Source organism: Bufo bufo, chromosome 1 (assembly GCF_905171765.1).
Source record: "Bufo bufo chromosome 1, aBufBuf1.1, whole genome shotgun sequence".
In the NCBI taxonomy this organism is placed as follows: domain Eukaryota; kingdom Metazoa; phylum Chordata; class Amphibia; order Anura; family Bufonidae; genus Bufo; species Bufo bufo.
The window spans coordinates 45,222,211-45,244,149 of NC_053389.1; the positions used below are offsets into that span (position 1 = coordinate 45,222,211).

The following is a 21,939-nucleotide window of genomic DNA, read 5'->3' on the forward strand; positions in this document are numbered from 1 at the left end:
ATGCTCATACACTTTTTGGATGTGCAAACACATTTATTCCGAAGGTATAGGAGCGGTCACTTTTCACCAATTTCCTTTTAACATCAAATAAACAAAATGATTTTGACAGTTATACATTATGTAGTCAGCGTGTCAACAAAGCGCTTTATGTGCTGTAAGCTCTCTTTTCATTTAATGAAAAAAAATATATATATACCCTTCTTTGGTGTTGTCTGTTTTGCATACTTTGTAACTTTAGGTATTGAACCTGTTCAACATTATATCTGGCCAAATGGCTCTTTCAACACAGCCTTTTACCTCTCGCCGCTCCTGACTTGCCTGCTTTCATAGCTTCATGCATTCCCCGTGTGATAACTATTCTTATGGCTTTGTGTTGTGCCATTCCTACTAGAAGTTATGAATAATGGCTAGCAGTCTGCAGTAAGGGTACAGTGGGGAGGTAACCAGTTGGGGGCGTGTACCTGCACAGTCTGTCAATGGCAGCATTGATTGGATGGAGTGAGTGTCTGCACGGACACACCCCCAACTGGTTACCGCCCCTCTGTACCCTTACTGCAGGCTGCTAGCAATTCATTCATAAAATCTAGTAGAAATAATAAAGGAATGGCACAACATACAGACATAAGAATAGATGCTCCAGAATTGTTATTACATGGGGTATCCATGAAGCTATTAAAACAGGCAAGTCAGGAGAGGGCAGAGGTCCTCTTTAAGTACTCTATGTGTGAGATTGGGATCGTGTGTACAGGATTTGCCGGTGTGCTATGTGCCTCTCCAGGACCATATTCTCGCAAGATTGGTACTGACAGCAAGCTGTCAGTGTGAATCTTGGGCATAAAGGTTTTTCAGAGGCAAATACTCTTATCAATTATGTAAATGGCCAGTGCATTATTAAGTACACAATGCATGATCCCTTTTACACACCGAGTGTGATTTCTGCATGTCCCACACTGGTGTGAAACCACACTTCTGAGTTCATTAAGTCCCCTGGCAGACGAGCGTTCCTCCCGCAGCGAGTCCGCGTCGCAGCTCCCGGCCTGACCTCCCAGCGCTGACGGGATTCACATAGCATTATACTGATTTATGATGCTATGTAAGTTCCCTTACAGTTCTGGAATGTATTGGATAACACTGGAAGCATTATGCCAGTGTTATCCAATACATTCCAGAACTGTAAGGGTTACATAGCATCATAAATCAATATCATGCTATGAGACCCCCCCCCCGGCAGCGCTGGGAGGTCAGGCCGGGAGCTGCGATGCGGACTCGCTGCGGGAGGAACGTTCGTCTGCAAGGGGCCTTAATCAAACTAATGTAAAGTAGAACTGGCTCAGTTGCCCAAAGCAACCAATCAAATTCCACCCTTCATTTTGGACAGCTCCTTTGGGTGGAATCAGATTGTTTGCTATGGGCAACTAAGGCGGTTCTACTGTACACCCTTTTTGATAAATGACCCAATTAGTCTTTGGTGAATTGTACTACATTCCACAGTTATGTTTAGGTGAAAATGTCAACATTTCTCTACAATATTATTACAAGAAGATTCTACACAGAAGTATTAATCTAAAAGGAACTCCAAAAAAAAAACTCAAATAGAGCCAACTCTAGACCAATCCAAATAGCTACCAAAAGACACCAGAGTCTTGACAGCTCAAATAGAATAAAATGTATATTAAAGGGTTTCTACCACCACATTTTGACCTAATTAGCTGTCTGACGCTAGTGTCTGCTCTACCTAACCATGCTATTGTAATTCCTTTCTCTGCAGCGGTTACCCTAAAAAACAAACTTTTATTGCTATGCAAATGAGCCTCTAGGTGCTATGGGGGCGTCTTTTCAGCACCTAGAGGCTCCGTCCACTCACCATGTCTGCCGCCCAGCTCGTCCCTCCAGCCCGCCCTATCTCCTCTAGATTGACAGCCTCATCGCATCCATTGCGGCCGAATTCTCGCGCCTGCACCGTGTGCGTCTGTATTCGGCGCAGGCACAGTGACTGTTGGACCGCTCCCTGCGCCGGCATCTCCACTGCGCCTGCGCCGATTACGCCGCAGGGAGCGGTCCGACAGTCACTGCGTCTGCACCGAATACAGAAGCACACGGCGCAGGCGCGAGAATTCGTCTGCGATGGAGGCTGTCAATCTAGAGGAGATAGGGCGGGCTGGAGGGACGAGCTGGGCGGCAGACATGGTGAGTGGACGGAGCCTCTAGGTGCTGAAAAGACGCCCCCATAGCACCTAGAGGCTCATTTGCATAGCAATAAAAGTTTGTTTTTTAGGGTAACCGCTGCAGAGAAAGGAATTACAATAGCATGGTTAGGTAGAGCAGACACTAGTGTCTGACAGCTAATTAGGTCAAAATGTGGTGGTAGAAACCCTTTAATTGAGTAGATATGATCTAACATGATTAACAGAGATGTTGAAACCACCATAGAAAAAGTGTGGTCCCCCGGAGGGGTGGTATGGCAGTGTAATAATAATCTATATAATGTAATAGGAACAATAGGAGGCCGTTGTAAGAGGTAACAGGTAATTTGTCCTGTATGTCATAAGCAAATAATTGGTGAGTACTAGTAAAGTGCAAGTACCAGGACATGTTGGCATCAAACTCATATTAATTTAGCCAAAATAAACTCCTACATAACCAAAAAAACAAGATAAATAAACAAGAGATCACAGGTAACACAGTAACTACATACCCATCAGAGCACAGTACCCTCGGGCGAACCACACGGCCCAACGCAGGTTTCAGTCAAGCCTTCCTCTGGTTATGTAGGAGTTTATTTTGGCTCAGTTAATATGAGTTTGATGCCAATATGTCCTGGTACTTGCACTTTACTAGTACTTACCAATTATTTGCTTATGACATACAGGACAAATTACCTGTTACCTCTTACAACGGCCTCTCATTGTTACTATTCCATTATATAGATTATTATTACACTGCCATACCACCCCTCCGGGGGACCACACTTTTTCTATCTCTGTTAATCATGTTAGATTATATCTACTCATTGAATAAAAATTGTATTCTATTTAAACTTTTGGTAGCCATTTCTGTACAATAGTATCTTTTTTTGGTGACACACGGCCGTTGCCCCTCCGCATGCGGCGGGTCCGCAATACACGGGTCACCGGCTGTCTGCCTTCCGCATCACGGATGCGGACCCATTCACTTTAATGGGTCCACAAATCCGGAGATGCGGTGCGGAACGGAAGCACGGAACGGAACCCCACGGAAGCACTACAGAGTGCTTCCGTGGGGTTCCGTGCCTCCGCACCGCGGACCCCATTCAAGTGAATGGGTCCGCGATCCGCATGCGGCTGGCCCATGGTCGGTGCCCGTGCATTGAGGGCCGCAATTTGCGGTCCACAGCACAAGTGCGGAGCCCTTACGTTCCATGTGAACGCTGGACAGCATGAAGACCAGCAGTGGCGTAGCGATCACTCCTCCCCATGTGAAGTTTGAAATCACTACGTGTAAGTGCCAGATTTTAATACGCTAGCTAGCAGGCATTTGCCATGAGGGAACACGTCCCTCCAGACAATTGTAAAATACAGCCATTAGTTACTACACGGGCCCAGACATTTCCAAACCTGAAGTGTTAGTACATGCCAATTGCATATTATGTAATATTGTGGGTTACTTCAATCTGAAAAAGGAGTGCTATGTGTGGATGATGTCCGCGATTGGCCAACAGATGACGTGGAATGTGACCCAGCAGCTGTGGAGTGTCCGGAGGAAGGACGGGTCTCTTGAGCTGAGGCTTGGCTCCAAGGCTGGCTTGATTGCACTGATGTTTGTTGTGTTGGGTTTGGCTGGATGGGCTCAAATTGCTGTTGTGGCAGAAACGGTTGAATGCTGGGTGGTGGAACAGTGGCGGATGTTTGTGGCATTGTGTTTGGTAATGGTGCCGAGTACTGTGCACGGTGTGTTTGATATTGGCTTGGATATGGGTTAGTTTGGAGGTCTGGAGCATATGGGGTTTGCTGCATAGTTTGAAAATCAGCAGGTGGTGGGTTATATTGGCTGTGTGGGTTTGTTGTTTGGTGGGTGTTTGGTGGTGCAGAAATTGGAAATTGGGTTTGTGGTAAGGTAGTTGTTCGTGTTGGATTATTAGGGTTTCCCTGTGTTTGTTCAGACATTGAAATATATTTATTTAGAATCTCCCATAACTCTTTGCGACATGCATCCATTTTATCTTTTCCTAGCTTTTTAAGGACAGTGAAGGCAAACATTGAGAAATGGTAGTTGGGATCATCCATTAGTCCCCTGTGCTCACCCAGAAGTGAGCTTAACCGGCCTGATAGTGAAATGTTGGGCTCATTGGGTCGTCTCCTTCGTCTTCGAAGAGAAATAGCAGAAGGGGCCTCAGCTGTTGACTCTGGTGGTTCATCTGAGCTGCCATGGTCAGCTTCTGGACCACTCGATCTTTGCAGATTCCCGCTGGTACTGCAAAATAGATATTTTCTCAAAATAAATGCCTCATTCACACGTCAGTGTTCGGTCAGTGATTGTGAGCCCAAACAAGGTGAGGCTCTAAACACAGAACAGGTGCAGATCTTTTCCTCCACGCCGATCACTGACCAAAATCCATCACATGTGAATTAGGAGACAAAAACAGATCCAATAAACAATATAATATAATCATTCACCTTCTTGTTTCCAGTACTGGTCTCAAAAAATCAAGTTGATCAAAATAAATGTATTGTTTGCGTTTAGACGACGAACTTCCACTTTCGTCTCTTATTTGGCGCAACTCCCAGGTGTAGCAGTCCTTTAGAGATCGCCAACGTGTTTGCACTGCCTTCCCTGTATTTCGACAAATGTAAAATTATGAACAGAGTGTACTTATTGTTTGGAAGGCCAATGTTTAATTTCTACACAAAAAAGGGAACACGTGGCCTTGGACATAGTGCAGCATCCAGTACCTTATTTTAGTGCTTAGGAGGTTTTTGCCAAGTTTTTTTTTTTGCAAATAAGTTAAACTTTCACCTACTCTGAAAATGCACTTTTTTGAGTTTCAAGTTGGCCCTGCCCAAACACCCGCTCCTGCAGCTTGTTTGAATTCTAATTGGAACCGTGGTATTAAAACAATAACGCATCAAAGGAAGGGCCCTTACGGGAACGTCGCCGGAACTGCCTGCCGGATCCGTCAAAACGTATGCAAACTGATGGCATTTGTCAGACGGCAGACCGCAATGCTGGACCTGTTTTGCTGGAACACTCGGCATTAATGCATTTCAATGGGAAAAAATGCCGGATCCGGCATTCCGGCAAGTGTTCCGGTATTTTGGAAGGAGATAAAACCGCAGCATGCTGCCGTATTATCTCCATCCTGAAAAGGCAAAAAGACTGAACTGAAGACGTCCTGATGCATCCTGAACGGATTGCTCTCCATTCAGAACGCATTGGGATAAAACTGATCAGTTCTTTTCCGGTATTGAGCCGCTAGGACGGAACTCAGTGCCAGAAAACAATAACGCAAGTGTGAAAGTACCCTTAGCCCGCAAAATCATGGCTAAAGAGCGTTCATACAAACACTTTGAAGCGATGATTTTAGCGAGCAAATGCTATTGGAGTAGGGGCTTAAGCCGATAATGTGGTCCTACCTATACACAGGGGCAGATTGACCATAGACTACACCGGCAAATTGCAGAGACTCCAGATGGCCAGAGGGTAGAGGACTCCTCACAGCCGTCAGGCAGATAAGTAACAATGTGTTGGTCCCATGCAGTGGCGTATCTATCACGAGGCAAACAAGGCATTTGCCTAGGGCGGCACTTGCCAATGGGGCGGCAAAATGCCTTGTTTGCCCCTGTCCCATCCGTCTTATATGTTGCCGCCGGTATACTCAGAAGATCCGATGGTATATTCTAACCCCCAGGCGTTCCCATGGTGACGGGGACGCTTGCCTGGGTGTTAGAATATACCAATGGATCTGTGTTTTCACAATCTCAGTGAGATCGTAAAAACTCAAATCCGATGGTATATTCTAACACCCAGGCGTTCCCATGGTGACAGGGACGCTTGCCTGGGGGTTAGAATATACAGGGCCACGCCGCTCACAGGACAACATATATAAACGAATCATTAACTTTAACTTTAATCATCGCTAATCTCTTTACTGGATATCTTACTCTGTCTTGACTCTTAGCTCCGGTAATAGCAGGCAGTGCGGGGGACGGCGCTCACTCACTGACGTCACGCGCCTGCGCCGCCTAGTGGGAGGAGCAGGCGCGTGACGTCAGTGAGTGAGCGCCGCCCGCACTGCCTGCTGTTACCAGAGCTAAGAGTCAAGACAGAGTAAGATATCCAGTAAAGAGATTAGCGATGATTAAAGTTCATGATTCGTTTATATATGTTCTCCTGTGAGCGTCGGGGAGGGGGATCTGTGGATGGCACTATTTAGGGGGAGATCTGTGGGTGGCACTATTTAGGGGGGAGAACTGTGGATGGCACTATTTAGGGGGGAGAACTGTGGATGGCACTATTTAGGGGAGGGGGATCTGTTGATGGCACTATTTAGGGGGAGATCTGTGGGTGGCACTGTTTAGGGGGGAGAACTGTGGATGGCACTATTTAGGGGAGGGGGATCTGTGGATGGCACTATTTAGGGGGGATCTGTGGATGGCACTATTTAGGGGCGATCTGTGGATGGCACTATTTAGGGGGGATCTGTGGATGGCACTATTTAGGGGGGAGATCTGTGGATGGCACTATTTAGGGGGGAGATCTGTGGATGGCACTATTTAGGGGGGATCTGTGGATGGCACTATTTAGGGGGGAGATCTGTGGATGGCACTATTTAGGGGGGAGATCTGTGGATGGCACTATTTAGGGGGGATCTGTGGATGGCACTATTTAGGGGGGAGATCTGTGGATGGCACTATTTAAGGGAGGGGGATCTGTGGATGGCACTGTTTAGGGGAGGGGGATCTGTGGATGGCACTGTTTAGGGGGGGGGGGGGGTCTGTGGATGGCACATAGGAAGGGGTGGGGTTTAGAGAGAAAGAGGTTTGGCCTTGAGAGGAAGGGGTGGGGTTTAGAGAGAAAGGGGTTTGGCCTTGACAGGAAGGGGTGGGTCAAATTTATATTAGGGGGGTGCCCGAGTTTAGTTTCGCCTAGGGCAGCACAAAACCAAGATACACCACTGGTCCCATATTAGTTTTGTGAAGTAGTTATATAACTGGCCAGCTACCATAGATGAACTCCAAATTCCTAAATGACACAGTTTTGCCATATTTAGACACCAGGAGTAGGAGGACAGAATGTTGAAGATGGCGCTGAACACCACAGAGGAGCAGCTTCTGAGTTGGTAATTTGTGCTTGTAGTGACATTATTTGGTGTTGCACTGTGGTTTGGAAAGCTTATGGCGTAGCACTGAGGTATTTTGCTCTGCTGGGGTGTTATTTTGTGCAGCAGTATGTTATTTATGGCCCTGACTAAAGTTGGCCCTAACGTATGTCAATTTGGACAAGCTACATGGGGTCATGTAAAGTTTAGGGGGGCCAGGACCTTTCACCACTCCTGACATGCCTGTTTTATTAGCTTCATGCATTCCCCATGTGATAACAATTCTGGAGCATCTATTCTTATGGCTCTATGTTGTGCCATTCCTCTATTATTCCTGCTAGAAGTAATGAATGAATTACTAGCAGTCTGCAGTAAGGGTATAGAGGGGAGGTAACCAGTTGGGGGCGTGTATCTGCACAGTCTGAAAATGGCAGCACTGATTGGATAGAGTGAGTCTGTGCAGGTACACGCCCCTAACTGGTTACCGCCCCTCTGTACCCTTACTGCAGACTGCTAGTAATTCATTCATAACTTCTAGTAGAAATAACAGAGGAATGGGAACATACAGACATGAGAATAGATGCCCCAGAATTGTTATTACATGGGGAACGCATGAAGCTATTAAAACAGACATGTCAGGAGAGGGGAGAGGTCCTCTTTAATTTTAAAGTAAACCCTGGGAGTAAAACACACAACATCTCTGCAAACACGGTAATTACAAGATAAAATGTTACTTGAAATCTTACTTTTTATAATTTGTTGGCTGGATGACAGTGAGGGCCATTCCGATAACACAGCAGTAACAACTTCGTCCCAAGCTTTATTTTTTTGGCCACGATCTGCATAAGCAACATCCCTGCTGTCCCATATGCATGACCTCTGCTGGACGGCACCAATTAGAATTTCCTCGTCCACATCTAAGCGGGAGGCAGCCATTCTGGAACTTAATGACAAGCCACATTTTAGAAGGAATGAACATAAGACACTATGGCAATTCCAATCACAACATTTAAACACCACTACACACACCCAGCACCACTGCATACACTGCTCAACTACACACACACACACAGCACCACTGCTCAACTACACACACATAGCACCACTGCATAATCTGCTCAACTACACACACACACACACAGCACCACTGCTCAACTACACACACATAGCACCACTGCATAATCTGCTCAACTACATGCATCCAGCACCACTGCGTACACTGCTCAACTACACACACACACACAGCACCACTGCTCAACTACACACCCAGCACCACTGCTCAACTACACACACACAGCACCACTGCATAATCTGCTCAACTACACACATCCAGCACCACTGCATAATCTGCTCAACTACACACATCCAGCACCACTGCATATACTGCTCAACTACACACACATAGTGGCTCAACATTAAAATATCACTTACAGAAATAACAACTAATGTGCAATTCATGTAATATACCCATTTTTGAAGAATCATGGTATTTAAAAATTTAAATAAGGAGCACAATAAATGCCTAGCACAGTTGAATTGGAAAATTCCTCAGGGAAGAAGCCTGGCATGAACATCATACTCCAAAAATGGCATCTGCAGAAAGTTGAGCACATTAGGGCTTTTTATAACTTTGTCTGGGTCAAAAACCAGACACCCAAACAAAGTTTTGTCGCAGTGAAGTCGCAGTCGCACACGACTTGTATTAAAGCCTATGGGAGAAATGTCGCAAGCGACATGCAACACAAAATCTAACGAAAATGTTTTTTTTGCGCCTGTCGTGCGACACCATAGACTATCATTATAAAAATTGTCACGCGACATTGGTGCGACAAAATGTCGTGGTGTGGCCCTAGCCTTATTGACTGTAATGAAAGCACCAACATAGAAGGACCACACAACACATTCAAATACAGTTTAATTTTTTTCTATATATTGTATACATACAACTACACACAAAAAGTTAGGGATATTTGGCTTTCGGGTGAAATTTATGGAAAATGTAAAAAGTTCCCGCTCCAGTGATATTATATTATGAAAGTCGGGCAGTTAAGTAGAAGCAGCAATGGTGATGTCCTCATCTCAAACTATTTATTGACACAAAACCCAACACCAGTGGTGGGTATACCGCCACAAAAATGTCATTGTCTCTATAACTTGTCACGTGGCCTTGAGCATCAGTTACAGCTTGACAACGACATCTCCACGGCATCCCGCTCTTCTTGAAGGGCGGCCCTCAGGTCATTGAGGTTCTGGGGTACAGAGTTACGAGCCTCTACATGGCAACTCAGCTGATCCCATAGGTTTTCAATGGGATTCAGGTCTGGAGAAGTGCAGACAACCTCCATTTGAGGTCCCCCAGTCTCCAGCAGCCGTTCCCTAATGATACGATCTCGATGAGCTGGCGCATTGTCATCCATGAAGATGACATTAGGCCTGTGTTGTTCCTGCAGAGGCACAATGACTGGATTAATGATGTTATTTAAGTAGTATGGGCTTGTCACTGGACCATTCACAAAGTGTAGGGCAGTTCTGTACTGACGAGACACACCTGCCCACACTGTAACTCCACCACCACCAAAGGCTCGTTTGGTGACAACAGTGGCTGATGCAGAGCGCTCTCCTTGACGTCTCCAATATCGTTGGCGGCCATCATTTCTGCTCAGCGTGAATCGACTTTCATCATTGAACAGCACTGAGGCCCACTGCTGCCTCGTCCAGTGTAGATGCTCCCTGGCCCATGCAAGACGATGAAACCTGTGCCTGGTGGTGTGGTCAGGTTTCCTTGCAGTTTGTTTAGCACACAGACCACGCTGATGTAAACGGTTTTGAATGGTCTGACATGACACTTGGGTGCCTCTCACCTTCCTTAAATGTGCCTGGAGTTTTGTGGCATTCATCATCCGTTTCCACAGAGCATTGTACACAATGAAGCGGTCATCAGTGTGGGAAGTGGCCAAAGGACGTCCACTTCTCTGCCTTTCTGTGACTCTTCCAGTCTCTCTGTATCTCTGTTGTAACCCGCTGATGACAGGTGTGCTTCAAAAGACTTATAATGCCCCCAATATGCCCAGGCCCCTCACAAACACAATGTACTTACCTCACTCCCCGACACCCGCGTCGCTCCTGATGCCAGCATGGCCATCATCCAGCAGGTGAGACCTGTGAACAGCTTTCATCAAACGACTGGTATTCACGTCAGATGCCGGTACCCACATCCTCTCCTCAGGTCCATACCCCTTCCAGTGAACCAGATACTGAAGAGATCTACTGAGAACTTGAGAGTCAATTATCTTGGCAAACTGAAATTCCAAACTGCAGTCCACCATTACAGGAGCGGGTGGCAAGGGGGACGACTCAACATATCACTTCAACAAAGAGAGCCTGAGGAAGTTCAAGACGAAAAGCTACAGGATTAATAATGGCAGTGATCTTATATGGACCAATAAACCTTGGACCCAACTTTAAGAAGGTACCTTCAACTTTATATTCCTTGTGGACAGCCACACCAGATCACCCACTCTTAGATCCAGACCATTCATACGTTTCCTGTCAGCCACACGTTTATACTTGTTACCCATATTCATCAAGTTACTGTATTTTGAATTTTCCGCCATATAGATAATAATGATGATGAAAAACGTTCCTCCTCACGAATACCAGAAGAATCTGAACCAGAAAATGTGCCAAACTGCGGGTGAAACCCATATGCCCCATAAAACAGCGACCTACCAGTGGACTCCTGTCTATGATTAGTTATGGCAAACTCTGCCAAAGACAAAAACTAGGACATTCCTCCTGGTTCTCAGAGACAAAACATCTCAAGTGAGTCTCCAGACTCTGATTAGTGCGCTCCGTCTGTCCGTTCGAGGACAGAAAAGACAGTTGTACCTGCAGTCGAGTACAGAATGCCTTCCAGAATCTGGACTAGGGCTGCAACGATTAATCGACGTTATCGATAATATTCGGTAACGGGATTCGTTGTCAACGAATCCCGTTATCGAATAATCGGCCGATTCGTTGCTATACGGGCTGGAGCGGGCGGTCAGGCGCTATGCCTGCGAGTCCTTGAACTTTAGATCACCGCACCTTTATTACCTTACAATGAAGCTCCAGTAACAGGCAGAGCGGGCGGCGGCGTAACGTCACTTACTCACGTGACGCGCATGCTCCGCCTGCTTCATTCATAAAGTAGGCGGAGCAGCCGCGTCACGTGACTAAGTGACGTTACGCCGCCACCCGCACTGCCTGTTACTGGAGCTTCATTGTAAGGTAAAAGAAGATGCAGTGATTTAAAGTAAAAGTTACTGCTGGTTAAGGAATACTGCTGTGAGCGGTGGGGCCAGGGCTGTTATGGGGAGGGGGATCTGTGTATGGCACTGTTATGGAGGGGGATCTGTGTATGGCACTGTTATGGGGGAGATCTGTGTATGGCACTGTTATGGAGGGGATCTGTGTATGGCACTGCTATGGGGGAGATTGTGTATGGCACTGTTATGGAGGGGATCTGTGTATGGCACTGCTATGGGGGAGATTGTGTATGGCACTGTTATGGAGGTGGATCTGTGGATGGCACTGTTATGGAGGGGATCTGTGTATGGCACTGCTATGGGGGAGATTGTGTATGGCACTGTTATGGAGGGGATCTGTGTATGGCACTGTTATGGAGGGGATCTGTGTATGGCACTGCTATGGGGGAGATTGTGTATGGCACTGTTATGGAGGGGATCTGTGTATGGCACTGTTATGGAGGGGATCTGTGTATGGCACTGTTATGGAGGGGATCTGTGGATGACACTGCTATGGGGGAGATCTGTGGGTGACACATATAGCATAAGATGCTACAGATCCCCCCATAATAGTGCCATCCACAGATCCCCCATAACAGTGTCATCCACAGATCCCCCATAACAGTGTCATCCACAGATCCACCCATAACAGCGCCATCCACCGATCCCCAATAACAGTGCCATCCACAGATTCCCAATAACAGTGCCATCCACAGATCCCCAATAACAGTGCCATCCACAGATCCCCTCCATAAGTGCTATCCACAGATCCTCTCCATAAGTGCCATCCACAGATCCCCTCCATAACAGTGCCATCCACAGATCCCCTCCATAAGTGCCATCCACAGAACCCCTCCATAACAGTGCCATCCACAGATCCCCTCCATAAGTGCCATCCACAGAACCCCTCCATAACAGTGCCATCCACAGAACCCCTCAATAACAGTGCCATTCACAATTTGTTTTAATATGGCCTTTGAACATAATTTTTCAAGTAAAATCATATAAACCCCCTTTTTTGTCATTTTGGTGTTTTTTCCCCGATTAATCGATGAAATCATCGACAACTAATCGATTATTCAAATAATCGTTAGCTGCAGCCCTAATCTGGACACAAACTGAGTCCCACGATCCGAGACCACGTCAGAGGGAATGCCATGAAGTTTCACAAAGTTGTCAACAAACACTTGAGCAAGTGTTTTAGCATTAAAGGGGTTGTCCGAGTTATTTTTTTGTTCTTTCTATGTTCCTAACCGGGCAAATATAACAGCACAAACAAAGGAGAGAGAAAGGAGCGTTTTTAGGCTGAATGCTAAGTTTTTTTTAATTACATGTATTGGAAGAAATGTTCAGTGGGGGGCAATCATTTAATGTAACCCTATTTAATGAAGTGGGACAACCCCTTTAACTCACTTTATCTCCAGTGGCTGGTTTCTCAGATTTCACTGAGGGTCACATGACCTGTGATGTCAGCTTCTCTCCCTGCTCTGATAAAGGTCGTTTACAAGCCTGTAAACGAGACGTCACTGTGCTGGCCACGCCCCCCCTTCACTGCCGTCTGCTCTCTGCTAGGATTCTTAACCCCTTCAGCTGCACATACTGGCTAGCTGCAGCAGGCAGTGAGGAGACAATTCTGGGCACAGGAGCTGAAGGACTAGAGAGAGCATTGCACAAGAAGGTAGGGTGGGAGATCCTGTGTGTATTAGCAGTGTCATTATACAGCTGGGACTTGTAGTTCTACACAGACAACATGCTGCAGAGTCTCCCAGCAGGCAGACATGTCACTCAGGGCAGCTCTTGTAGCCACTCTCTTAGCAGAGCAGGGGCAGAACCAGGGAAATGAAGAAATATATATTTTTTTTTTTGCATAAAACTTGCTTAGCTCAGTTATATATCAGATATATTATTTTTTTTCATAACTCCAACCCCTTTAAGTAGAGCCGGCAACGCTATAAAGTGCTCCCTTTTACTAAAATGATAAACTACCACCAGAATAACTGTCTTTCCTAAAAAATTAGGCAGATCAGTGATAAAAATCCATGGATAACTGAGTCCACGGTCTGGACGGGATGGGCAACCGAAGTAGAGATCCAGAAGATCAAGTATGTGTCACCTTAGCGCGTGCACAGATACTAAAGGCCGACACATAATCCTCAACACACTTACACAACTCCGGCCACCAGAATCTACGAGAGATGAGGTCGGCAGTGGATCTGCTCCCAGGGTGTCCTGCAAGAACCTTACAGTGATGTTCCTCAAACACCTTGTGACGCAATTCTGATGGAACAAAGAATTTCCAGAGGGGCAAGACCTCGGTGCGTCTCCCTGAGCCTCTCACACCTTCACCTCTAGGTCAGGGTAAAGAGCAGATATCACCACCTCTTCTGATAGATTAGGACTTGGATTTTCAAAATCACCAACTACGTGACAAGGCATCTGCCTTGAGGTTCTTAACCCCTTAAGGACCTAGGACGTACCGGTACGCCCTATTTCCCGAGTCCTTAAGGACCCAGGACGTACCGGTACGTCCTGACTTAAAATCTGTATTCCGGCGCCCCAGGGGTTAATTGGAACGGGATTTCGGCTGAAATCATTCAGCCGGCATCCCGTAACAATGCAGGGGGGGGTCATTTGACCCCCCCGTATCGGCGATCGCAGCAAACCGCAGGTCAATTCAGACCTGCGGTTTGCTGCGCTTTTTGCAGTTTCTGATCGCCGCGGTCCCTGACCGCGGGGATCAGAAACTTTAGAGTGGCTAAAATCATTATTTTTCACCCCCCCCTGCACCCCTGCACGATTTTATGCCGGAGGGTGGTGCGGGGGGGGTGTCGCAGGCGGTGGGGGTGTTGCGGGAGGCGGGCGGTGCGGCAGGCGGGATCGCGATCCCCCGCCCGCCTCCCCATGAACGATCGTTGGCTTCTAGTGGGTATACCAGGGTGCCAGCACATTGCTGGCACCCTGGTATAAACGGCTGACATCTGTGAAGATGTCAGCCGTTTAACCCTTTCCATACCGCGGTCCGTACGGACCGCTGTATGGAAAAAGTTAACTGTCATCGGTCAGGGAGCTCCCTCCCTCTCCATCGGGGGGCTGCTGTGGCTTTGCAGCCCCCCGATGGAGAGGGAGAGAGCCCCCAGAGAGCCCCCCTCAGCCCCGTGCTTACCCTTCCCCGTCTGCGAAGTTCTGAGCAGACGGGGAGGGTTCCCATGGCAACAGGACGCCTGCTCAGGCGTCCTGCTGTCCATGGTGCTGAACAGATCTATGCTAAAAGCACAGATCTGTTCAGTGTAAGTAAAATACAGTACAGAACAAAATATATTGTTCTGTACTGTATTATACAGACACCAGACCCACTGGATCTTCAAGAACCAAGTGGGTCTGGGTCACAAAAATGTAAAAAAAAGTGAAAAAAGTTAAGATAAAAAAAAAAACATTTATCACTGAATAAAAATTAAAAAAATAAAATAAACTACACATATTAGGTATCGCCGCGTCCGTAACGACCTGATCTATAAAATGGTCATGTTACTTTCCCCGCACGGTGAACGCCATAAAAATAAAAAAATAAAAACTATGAGGAAATTGAAATTTTGCCCACCTTACTTCCCAAAAAAGGTAATAAAAGTGATCAAAAAAGTCGCATGTACGCCAAAATAGTACCAATCAAACCGTCATCTCATCCCGCAAAAAATGAGACCCTACTCAAGATAATCGCCCAAAAGCTGAAAAAACTATGGCTCTTAGACTATGGAGACACTAAAACATGATTTTTTTTTTTTCAAAAATGAAATCATTATGTAAAACTTACATAAATAAAAAAAAAGTATACATATTAGGTATCGCCGCGTCCGTATCGACCGGCTCTATAAAAATATCACATGACCTAACCCCTCAGATGACCACCGTAAAAAAATAAAAATAAAAACAGTGTAAAAAAAGCCATTTTTTGCCATCTTACGTCACAAAAAGTGTAATAGCAAGCAATCAAAAAGTCATATGCACCCCATGGCTCTTAGAATATGGAGACACTAAAACATTTTTTGGGTTTTAAAAATGAAGTTATTGTATAAAACTTACATAAATAAAAAAAAATGTATACATATTAGGTATCGCCGCGTCCGCGACAACCTGCTCTATAAAAATACCACATGATCTAACCTGTCAGATGAATGTTGTAAATAACAAAAAAAAAAAAACGTGCCAAAAAAGCTATTTCTTGTTACCTTGCTGCACAAAAAGTGTAATATAGAGCAACCAAAAATCATATGTACCCTAAACTAGTACCAACAAAACTGCCACCCTATCCCGTAGTTTCTAAAATGGAGTCACTTTTTTGGAGTTTCTACTCTAGGGGTGCATCAGGGGGGCTTCAAATGGGACATGGTGTCAAAAAAAACAGTCCAGCAAAACCTGCCTTCCAAAAACCGTATGGAATTCCTTTCCTTCTGCGCCCTGCCGTGTGCCCGTACAGCGGTTTACGACCACATATGGGGTGTTTCTGTAAACTACAGAATAAGGGCCATAAATATTGAGTTTTGTTTGGCTGTTAACCCTTGCTTTGTAACTGGAAAAAAAATATTAAAATGGAAAATCTGCCAAAAATGTGAAATTTTGAAATTGTGTCTCTATTTTCCATTAAATCTTGTGCAACACCTAAAGGGTTAACAAAGTTTGTAAAATCAGTTTTGAATAGCTTGAGGGGTGTAGTTTCTTAGATGGGGTCACTTTTATGGAATTTCTAATCTAGGGGTGCATCAGGGGGGCTTCAAATGGGACATGGTGTCAAAAAACCAGTCCAGCAAAATCTGGCTTCCAAAAACCAAACCGCGCACCTTTCACTCTACGCCCTACTGTGTGCCCGTACAGTAGTTTACGGCCACATATGGGGTGTTTCTGTAAACGGCAGAGTCAGGGCAATAAAGATACAATCTTGTTTGGCTGTTAACCCTTGCTTTGTTAGTGGAAAAAATGGGTTAAAATTGAAAATTAGGCAAAAAAATGAAATTCTCAAATTTCATCCCCATTTGCCAATAACTCTTGTGCAACACCTAAAGGGTTAACGACGTATGTAAAATCAGTTTTGAATACCTTGAGGGGTGTAGTTTCTTAGATGGGGTCACTTTTAGGGAGTTTCTCCTCTTGGGGTGCATCAGGGGGCTTCAAATGGGACATGGTGTCAAAAAACCAGTCCATAAAAATCAGCCTTCCAAAAACCATATGGTGCACCTTTCACTCTACGCCCCGCTGTGTGCCCGTACAGTAGTTTACGGCCACATATTGGGTGTTTCTGTAAATGGAAGAGTCAGGGCAATAAAGATACAGTCTTGTTTGGCTGTTAACCCTTGGTTTGTTAGTGGAAAAAATGGGTTAAAATGAAAAATTTGACAAAAATATGAAATTCTCAAATTTCCTCCCCATTTGCCAATAACTCTTGTGCAACACCTAAAGGGTTAACAATGTATGCAAAATCAGGTTTGAATACCTTGAGGGGTGTAGTTTCTTAGATGGGGTCATTTTTGGGTGGTTTCTATTATGTAAGCCTTGCAAAGTGACTTCAGACCTGAACTGGTCGCTAAAAATTGAGTTTTTGTAAATTTCTGAAAAATTTCAAGATTTGCTTCTAAACTTCTAAGCCTTATAACATCCCCAAAAAATAAAATATCATTCCCAAAACAATTCAAACATGAAGTAGACATATGGGGAATGTAAAGTCATCACAATTTTTTGGGGTATTACTATGTATTACAGAAGTAGAGAAACTGAAACTTTGAAATTTGCTAATTTTTTTCAAATTTTTGGTAAATTAGGTATTTTTTTGTGCAAAAAAAATAATTTTTTTGACTTCATTTTACCAGTGTCATGAAGTACAATATGTGACGAAAAAACAATCTCAGAATGGCCTGGATAAGTCAAAGCGTTTTAAAGTTATCAGCACTTAAAGTGACACTGGTCAGATTTGCAAAAAATGGCCTGGTCCTTAAGGTGAAAATGAGCCCGGTCCTTAAGGGGTTAAAGGGCTTCTGTCACCCCACTAAAGTGATATTTTTTTTTTGGGCTAGTTAAATTTGTTATATTGCGATATATGAAAATATAATAGTCTTACTTACTTTGATCCAGCAGTTTCTTCCAAAAACGAAGTTTTATAATATGTAAATGAGGTCTCTACCAGCAAGTAGGGCGGCTACTTGCTGGTAGCTGCTGCAGAAATCCGCCCCCTCCTCTTGTTGATTGACAGAAATAGAAGACGTCATCGGCGCAGGCGCACTGAGGGAGTTCTGAGGAGACGAGCCTCCTCATCTCAGAGCGCCTGCGCCGAATCAACACAGGCGCGCGATTTTTGAAATGCCGACAGGGCCGGCCGGAGGAGGAGATCCCGGCTGGCCCTGTCAATCAACACGACGAGGGGGCGGATTTCTGCAGCTGCTACCAGCAAGTAGACGCCCTACTTGCTGGTAGAGACCGGATTTACATAAAAAACTTCGTTTTTGGAAGAAACTGCTGGATCAATGTAAGTAAGACTATTATATTTTCATATATCGCTATATAACTAATTTAACTAGCCCAAAAAAAAAAATCACTTTAGTGGGGTGACAGAAGCCCTTTAACCCCAGGACGATAGGTGACAGTGAAATTGAATCTGGTGAAAAACAAAGACCACTTGGCCTGAATCAGGTTCAGTCGTTTGGCCGACTCCAGGTAAGCCAGATTTTTGTGATCGGATGAATCGCTCCTTCCAACCAATGACGTCACTCCTCGAAAGCCAACTTAAAGGGAGTCTGTCACCAGCATTTAACTTTTTTAACCCTTCCCATAGCTCCCTAGCATGCTTACAGTTAATAAAAACGTTACCTCTGGCATCAATCCTGGACTTATAGAACCCGCGCCTGCGCACTCATTCCTTTGGCCGGCGCATGCGCACTGCGATGCCCATTCCTTGTATGGCATCACAGTAACTATTGCGCATGCGCCGGCTAACGACGCGAAAACACAACAAAGGAGGCGGTCCATCGGCGTCGTTAGCCGGCGCATGCGCAATAATTACTGTGATGCCATAGAAGGAATGGGCATCGCAGTGCGCATGCGCCGGCCAAAGGAATGAGTGCGCAGGCGCGGGATATCGGCAGAATAACAAGTTAGTACAAAGGCGGTCAGAGGGAAAGGATGGGCGGGCAGAGGGAAAGGATGGGCGGGCAGAGGGTAGGAAGGGGCGGGGGGACGCAATGAGAAGGCTGAGCAAGCAGGGCACCTAAGAGAGTAACGCCGCCCTGGGCACTTGCGAGCCCTCATTTGCATATCTTATAAAGATCGTTTTTGAGGGTTCTATAAGTCCAGGATTGATGCCAGAGGTAACGTTTTTATTAACTGTAAGCATGCTAGGGAGCTGTGGGAAGGGTTAAAAAAGTGAAATGCTGGTGACAGACTCCCTTTAATGGCCAGTAACTCTCTGTTACCCACATCATAATTTCTCTTTGCGGCAGAGAGTTTTTTAGAGAAAAATGCGCATGGGCGCCATTTACCAGGTGACGGGCCCTGCGATAAAACTGCTCCCACCTCGGACGCGTCCACTTCCACAATGTAAGGTTGTGATACATCCGGCTGCACTAATATAGTGGCAGAAGAGAAGCATTCCTTAAAGGGGTTGTCCGAGTTATGGAAAAAAATATATATAGCCCTGTAAATCTGATGGTCAGCGATATATAACTAAGCTAAGCAAGTTTTAGCCAAAAAAATTATATATATTTCCTCATTTCCCTGGTTCTCTTCTGGCCCTTTGTATACTTGCAATAAAAACAATCTCTGCCCCCCCCCCCCCCCCCATCCTGTATTATACTCCAGAGCTGCAGTCACTATTCTGTGGTGCAGTCACTGTGTACATACATTAGTTATCCTGTACTGGTCCTGAGTTACATCCTGTATTATACTCCAGAGCTGCACTCACTATTCTGCTGGTGCAGTCACTGTGCACATACATTACTTATCCTGTACTGGTCCTGAGTTACATCCTGTATTATACTCCAGAGCTGCACTCACTATTCTGCTGGTGGACTCACTGTGTACATACATTACTTATCCTGTACTGATCCTGAGTTACATCCTGTATTATACTCCAGAGCTGCACTCACTATTCTGCTGGTGGAGTCACTGTGTACATACATTACTTATCCTGTACTGATCCTGAGTTACATCTGGTATTATACTCCAGAGCTGCACTCACTATTCTGCTGGTGCAGTCACTGTGTACATAAATTACATTACTTATCCTGTATTAATCCTGAGTTACATCCTGTATTATACTCCAGAGCTGCACTCACTATTCTGCTGGTGCAGTCACTGTGTACATACATTACATTACTTATCCTGTACTGATCCTGAGTTACATCCTGTATTATACTCCAGAGCTGCACTCACTATTCTGCTGGTGCAGTCACTGTGTACATACATTACTTATCCTGTACTGATCCTGAGTTACATCCTGTATTATACTCGAGAGCTGCACTCACTATTCTGCTGGTGGAGTCACTGTGTACATACGTTACATTACTTATCCTGTATTGATCCTGAGTAACATCCTGTATTATACTACAGAGCTGCACTCACTATTCTGCTGGTGCAGTCACTGTGTACATACATTACATTACTTATCCTGTACTGATCCTGCATTACATCCTGTATTATACTCCAGAGCTGCACTCACTATTCTGCTGGTGCAGTCACTGTGTACATACATTACATTACTTATCCTGTACTGATCCTGAGTTACATCCTGTATTATACTCCAGAGCTGCACTCACTATTCTGCTGGTGGAGTAACTGTGTACATACATTACTTATCCTGTACTGATCCTGAGTTACATCCTGTATTATACTGCAGAGCTGCACTCACTATTCTGCTGGTGCAGTCACTGTGTACATACATTACATTACTTATACTGTACTGATCCTGAGTTACATCCTGTATTATACTCCAGAGCTGCACTCACTGTTCTGCTGGTGCAGTCACTGTGTACATACATTACTTATCCTGTACTGATCCTGAGTTACATCCTGTATTATACTCCAGAGCTGCACTCACTATTCTGCTGGTGCAGTCACTGTGTACAGACATTACATTACTTATCCTGTACTGATCCTGAGTTACATCCTGTATTGTACTCCAGAGCTGTACTCCCTATTCTGCTGGTGGAGTCACTGTGTACAGACATTATTTATCCTGTACTGATCCTGAGTTACATCCTGTATTATACTCCAGAGCTGCACTCATTATTCTGCTGGTGCAGTCACTGTGTACATACATTACATTACTTATCCTGTACTGATCCTGAGTTACATCCTGTATTATACTCCAGAGCTGCACTCACTATTCTGCTGGTGCAGTCACTGTATACATACATTACTTATCCTGTACTGATACTGAGTTACATCCTGTATTATACTCCAGAGCTGCACTCACTATTCTGCTGGTGGAGTCACTGTGTACATACATTACATTACTTATCCTGTACTGATCCTGAGTTACATCCTGTATTATACTCCGGAGCTGCACTCACTATTCTGCTGGTGCAGTCACTGTGTACATACATTACATTACTTATCCTGTACTGATCCTGAGTTACATCCTGTATTATACTCCAGAGCTGCACTCACTATTCTGCTGGTGCAGTCACTGTGTATATACATTACTTATCCTGTACTGATCCTGAGTTACATCCTGTATTATACTCCAGAGCTGCACTCACTATTCTGCTGGTGCAGTCACTGTGTACATACATTACATTACTTATCTTGTCCTGATCCTGAGTTACATTCTGTATTATACTCCAGAGCTGCACTCACTATTCTGCTGGTGCAGTCACTGTGTACATACATTACATTACTTATCTTGTCCTGATCCTGAGTTACATTCTGTATTATACTCCAGAGCTGCACTCACTATTCTGCTGGTGCAGTCACTGTGTACAGACATTACTAACCCTGTATTATACTCCAGAGCTGACATTTCCCAGGATTCTCTGCTTTTTCAGTGCCTGTGTTTGTGGTGTGTTTTAAGAAATAAAGATTAGATCATTCCCACTGTAGATGAGCTCGGCTGTATCCGTGTGTCCTACCTACTTGCTGACTGTTTCCAAGAACAACCACTAGAACTGTGAATGCTCTGGAACAGAGTGTAAAAATGGGGCCAAACTGTTCAAAAGTAATGTATTTATCGAGTGACTAAGAGAAACCTCCGGATTATCACATCTTTAACTCTATAAATTCTCATGTACCTCAGTTTTTGTCCCTTTCAGACCAGCAAGGAGGACTGAGCGACGAGACGGGTGGGCGTGTCTGGCCCGTCTCCTCGCCACTCTATGGTCACTC

The 21,939-nt window shown here is 45.1% G+C and overlaps 1 protein-coding gene across 3 annotated transcripts; it reads right to left on the bottom strand.

Annotated features, from left to right (window-relative positions):
• Window positions 1-3,359: 3,359 nt before the first annotated feature.
• Window positions 3,360-21,915, bottom strand: LOC120993984. Of its 3 annotated transcripts, none has more exons than XM_040422454.1 (4): window positions 21,846-21,915; window positions 8,041-8,238; window positions 4,653-4,809; window positions 3,360-4,449 (listed from the first exon to the last, which is right to left on the bottom strand). In XM_040422454.1, the coding sequence occupies exons 2-4, from the start codon at window positions 8,228-8,230 to the stop codon at window positions 3,645-3,647; spliced, it is 1,152 nt and encodes a 383-aa protein (XP_040278388.1). In that variant the 5' UTR covers window positions 8,231-8,238; window positions 21,846-21,915; the 3' UTR covers window positions 3,360-3,644. The 3 variants fall into 3 exon arrangements, with proteins under 3 accessions (XP_040278388.1, XP_040278396.1, XP_040278382.1); XM_040422462.1 differs by having other exon boundaries at window positions 8,041-8,237; window positions 21,827-21,900; XM_040422448.1 differs by lacking the exon at window positions 21,846-21,915 and having other exon boundaries at window positions 8,041-8,360.
• Window positions 21,916-21,939: the final 24 nt, after the last annotated feature.